Source organism: Dryas octopetala, chromosome 2 (genome assembly GCF_963921425.1).
Source record: "Dryas octopetala chromosome 2, drDryOcto1.1, whole genome shotgun sequence".
In the NCBI taxonomy this organism is placed as follows: Eukaryota; Viridiplantae; Streptophyta; class Magnoliopsida; order Rosales; family Rosaceae; genus Dryas; species Dryas octopetala.
In genome coordinates, this window is record NC_141367.1 from 1713899 (window position 1) to 1719692 (window position 5794).

The following is a 5794-nucleotide window of genomic DNA, read 5'->3' on the forward strand; positions in this document are numbered from 1 at the left end:
AAGAAAATATATGTCATGGTATTATTAACAGATTTGTCAACCATATTGTGGTAGTAATATATAATGAGAGTATGAGACTTCAATTTCATGCACAATAATTTGTTTAAAGAAGTTTGTTGTTGTAATTGAGTATCATATTTATTTTCTTATATATGTAAATGTACAGTTAATTAGTTTAAATAAATTTTGTGGGATAAATTAATTACTAGCTATGATCGATTTTACTTCCGCGCGTGATATTTCAAACCATCAGTTATATATAAGAAACAAATAGGTAAAAGTAATTAAAAATAAACGAGTTACATACCATTAGAACGAAGTGATCCCTCACCACCCGCCTGTAAAATGTAAAAGTGAATAAATCTTACAACTGATGAGAGATATAGTCAGATAAATTGTAGGCATACAAAAGTCAATTTAAATTATGACATTTCCCTTCCTTCTTAATCCGAATATTATGAATATTTGAAAACACAGATGATCGATCCTACGTACCTTTTTTAGTCCAATTACATTTTCGTAATAAACCATCATATAGGTATATTAAAATCTTCAATGATTATTAATTGATGAACCTAGAACTTTCGATAAATGGAAACTAAAGCCACTAGACCAAGACAAATTAATTCAGTGTATGTGTACGTAAACTGAATTGAACTCGATAAACATTGGATATCGTTAATTTCACAAAGAGAGAGAGAGAGAGAGAGAGAGAGAGAGAGAGAGAGAGAGAGAGAGAGAGAGAGAGAGAGAGAGAGGGTACCAAAGCATCACTGGCATAGCTCAAGGCAAAGATGACAAAAAAAGCAGCGGAAATCCATGAGAGCCTAGCCATATGTTTAAGTGTAATTTTCTACTCCTTCAATTCAGTTTGAGGAGTTTGAGGGAGACTTGAAGGTTCAGAATATAATGCATAATAGATAGATCATGATACAAATTAACATATATATAGGAAGTAAGTATGCTTTTATTGCATATATGGCTTTAATGACAAATTCAAACCCCTACTCAATTATAGCCAAATATATGGTAATTTTTTTAATTTAAATTTCCACCTAGCTATATAGTAAGAAATCTAAAATATATCTGCATTAATTGTTTTTATTCAATTACCAGGAAAAAAATATAAACAGAATCCACCAAAAAACAAAAAATATAAAGACCTAATTAAAACATAGCCACATATCCCCTCAACTACCAAATTATATATATAAAAGCATATAAGATGAGTCATTTTCATATGAGGCCAAGTCGGATGTCCCAAAGACCAAACGGCTAAACAGAAAATAAAATGTTTAACGAGGTTGTCAATCGATTGAGCTGCGAATTGGTTCGTAACTGTTGTCAATCGCGCTATTTGTTAATGGTTAACCTTTACTTGATCACTTATGTGATGTATCTTATTGTCCTTGTTAGGATTCTCCATCATGGAGAGTAACTAATTAGTGGAGATAAATTTTTAATAATAAACCTTATACAACTCTACCATGCAAACAACATTCAATAAATTTGGAAGCACAAATTAATTAATTAATTAATTTGGATTTTGAAATCACATATTTATTTTAATTATAATGGTAAACGAGATTTAGAAACAAAATATTTGAGTTACACAAGAACTTATTCGGAAATTAGAACTTGGGTGATAATTTCATGGGCACTTGGGGCCGCCTCGTTTAGTCTTCCAGTTGTTGTAACATGGGCATTCTTCTTTGTGTCCATATGTGCCTGAGGGAACACACAAACATTTCTTGCAGCACATGTTGCAGTAGAACAAGCAGGGCTTCTTATATGAAGTCGCTGAACACCGGTATGCACATGCCTCTGGGCAATCTGAATAATCAAAGTTAGATGGCGATGAAATACGGTTTTGCTTTTTACAAAAAGTTCAATTTTATATTTTATAAAATGAATGAATTTCATTCGTTGTAATTAATTTTTAGCTCATAACATTTAATCCAAAATCTAGTGTTATTAAATCTTAATCTCATGGTAGATACCACAAGCAATCAATAATATATATATATATATATATATATGTTTACGTCCCTTTGTAACAAAGAAAAATGCTATTTGTACATGTGGACCAATTATTACTTCAAATCTAGCAATGACATATATTATTTCAATTTAACTACTTGAATGAGAAATGCTTATGAGATTTTATCTTAAAAAGTTTCGGTTTGATAGTGAATATATCATCAACTCATACAATACCATAAATTATTGTACGTGTCACTTTCTTAATGGAAGATTTCTTTCACATTTATTAGCTTGCATCTCTAATAGTTCCAAACCAACCTACTTTTTCCCAATTGTCTCGAATGATGGATCCATTCTATGAGAAAAGTTATTTGGGTTCTATATATAGCATATTTCCTAACAAATAATGGCCAAAAAGAAATTAAGGGGTAAGAAACTTGAGGGTGAAAGAATGGGGCATTTACTCTAGCTACCTTCTATACGAAGTGATCCCTCCTCGCCAGCCTGCAAATTTAAAGTAGTGCAACGTATATGGATTAAAATAAAGTCAAGTAAAAACAAAGACAAGCGGCATATCGGAGTAAGATAGGAGTGATATGTATTTTAATTTAGAGCCTCTCTAACATTGTTTGGAGAAATATTATTGGATCATAAGCTAGTTGGTCCCAAATTCAAGTAGATCGAAAAGGGGTGGCATGAGACAACTAATTATGCTATCTTTATAAGTTTAAATACATATGACCAATAATTAACTATTACTCTAGTAACATTTTTCTCCATAATATTGGAAAGATTTGAAGTTCAAATTTTCCCTTCCTCGTATAAAAAAAAAAAACATTTTAATTAAGAATCTTGACGATTTATTTATTTATATATATAGGAGCCTTAAGATATATGATGTATACATCACTTTAGGCACAATGAGGTATAGCTTAAGACCGTCTATATTCTAAGTATATATATATATTTTTTTTGAGATAATTATGCTTAGGTCCTTTATAAAAATAATTTTTAAATGAAAACCGGGAGTATTTTAAAATTTATAAGAAAATCCTTTTAATTCATAATAAAGTCATTTTAATTTATAAGAAAATCATTTTAATTCATAATAAAGTTTTTTCCCAATTTGAAGGGTATTTTCCCATATTTGAAGGGTATTTTCCCTCTTAGGGTGTAGAGTGGGCTTTTGTAGAGGCTGCATGTTAGATTTTAACTCCGAGATTTTGGGCAAAGCCCAAAATCTTGGAGTTAAAACCTAACATAAAGCCGTTAGAGTAGAAAAACAAAAGGACTTAATTAAAAACCCTAAATCACTACCGGTCTTAGTCTAAGAAAAACTCATAAAATGGACTGGACTCTAAGTCTCCCTATTTTTTTTAGTAATTTATTTTCTAATTAAGTATATATTCAAGGATGATTCTTCCAAAAAATTAGACAAATTAGAAATCGTTTAAACATTTGAGTAAATGGTCATCATTTAAATATATGTTTACTAAAATCACTATGTTCGTCTATTTATCTATCACAATTAGATATTTTAATGATTTCTAATTTATCTAATTTTTTGAAGAGGTGATCTTTGAATAAAGATTTAGAAAATAGATGACTTCAATCATAGAAATACAACGTGGAATGAGTCCACAATCATATCTTATTATTGCTTAAAATTAGAGATACCTCATTTGAAGGGGCCTCTATTTATATATATATATATATTCCACTTTTCTCTAATAATTAAATTTGGGAAATTCCCTTCCCAATATCCTTTTTGATAAAATAAAAAATAAAAAAATATGGAAAACCTGACCAAATTTTTACTTCCCTTTATTTCTTGCAATAAAAATAGATTACAAAGTGTGCATGCATGGAAACTAGCTGCATGCTTCTAGCTACCTACTGCTAGAAACTTACAAGGTAATATGATAAAACTCTGCCATGGTCATCTTCTCCAGCCTGCACCATAATTAAAGAAAACCCGATCAGGCTAAAGACAACGTATTAGCATATCTAGAGAGAGAGAGAGAGAGAGAGAGAGAGAGAGAGAGAGAGAGAGAGAGAGAGAGAGAGTCACATTTGAAGCGATGATGAGAAAGGCCAAGGAAAGGATGAGAAAGAAAGCAGTACTACTGTGAATCCACAATATCCCAGCCATATTATTCCTTTTGATCCTCAACCAATTAAGATTGTATCACTCTACTACTATTTGATCACTGAAATTAAATCTATATTGGTTATCTAGCGAGCCAATTTATATACTTTTGCCATGTTTTCTCACAAAACACAAACCAATTGCAGTTAGACACATGAAATTGAAATTGACTTGTAAATATCCACGTGTGAGTTTCCTTTCACTATCAAATTAAGTTACTTATATATGGTAATTAATTCCTTTACTAAAAAAATTTTCCTCTTATAGAACAGGAAATGTAAATCAAATCTGATTGTATGATTCCTGAGGAAAAGATCTGAAAAGTTCAGCGACAAATACATTTTCTTTTCAATTGTATTGTTGCAGCTAGTATCAATATCAAAGCAGATTTAACAAAAGACCAGTTAGATTATGCTTTAATTTCTTTGGATGACTGAGATATGAGAAAGAAAAGAAGATGGACACAGCAAGTATAAATACGGAAAAAAGGGAATCTCGTTTGATAGAAGAGATCTGCAAAGTTGAGCGACAAAATGTCTTTTCTCTATGGCCATTGGTATAGATCACTCACACATATTATCATTAAATGAAAAATTCTTGTAATTTTGCTTTTTGTTGAATTACGTGAAGGATTTAAATTTATGGTTTACGGAATGAGGCAATACTAAAATCTTGAACTTACATAAAGTACTATCAATGCTCTAATGAGATGAAATTTAATTCAAGTACTACGTATATATATATATTTTTGCAATAATGAATTTTGAAGTGAGACCTATAAAGGTGGTTAGTTAAAAAATAAATAATTAATTATGAAATTATGTAGTGCATGGAGCATGGACCCAAAAAGGTGGTTAGCTCCTTAATTATTAACTTACTAACCAATTTACAAAAGAGTTAATTACAATTACACCTCCTGAGGTTCATTGTCTTTTCACATACACCTCCTGGGGTTTCAATAATTACACATACACCCCCTGAGATTTTAAAACGGTTACATATAACCCTTATAGTGAGACGAAAATGATGAAAAATTATGCAAAAAAACATGCTAAGGGATTAAATAGCCTAATAAGATTATTCAAGGTGAATACAAATATTTTCTTTTTTATTTATTTTTTTTTCTTGTAGGGGTTATATGCAACAGTTTTAAAACCTCAGGGGGTGTATGTGTAATTATTGAAACCCCAGGGAGTGCATGTGAAAAAACGATAAATTTCAGGGAGTGTAAGTGTAATTAACTCTTTATAAAATGTAGTTCTACAACCTGGGAGAAAATGACACCTCCAGAAGATGTCATGACCACAAAGGGACAAATGTCCTAAGTGTACGAAGGTAACATCTATCCACAACGCACTACCACTATTTATGTCGTATTAAACGTAGCACATGTGAAGCAATGCATTGTGCTCATGCATGTGTGTCAATCTACAAAAACAATTACTACTTATCCCACATTCTAAAATGAGATGATTTCCCAAGCCTAGGAGCCCTTATGAATAAGTACCAACTACCATCATTAATGGGTACTGGCATATGTCATTTGTTAAGATACTGTTGAAATATTCCTTTGACTATTTTGATCTAACTTTGGCATGGAAGAGTCTTTAGCCAGTACCACAATGGTGCATAGGGTTGTAAATTCCATGAGAAGGGGTGTAG

At 31.1% G+C, this 5794-nt stretch overlaps 1 protein-coding gene across 1 annotated transcript; it reads right to left on the reverse strand.

The window, feature by feature from the left end:
• Positions 1-1651: 1651 nt before the first annotated feature.
• LOC147292413 (gibberellin-regulated protein 12-like) lies at positions 1652-2763 on the reverse strand. Its single transcript, XM_086230319.1, has 3 exons — positions 2743-2763; positions 2457-2487; positions 1652-1833 (listed from the first exon to the last, which is right to left on the reverse strand). Exons 1-3 carry the CDS (start codon positions 2761-2763, stop codon positions 1652-1654), a joined length of 234 nt encoding a protein of 77 aa, XP_086086445.1.
• Positions 2764-5794: the final 3031 nt, after the last annotated feature.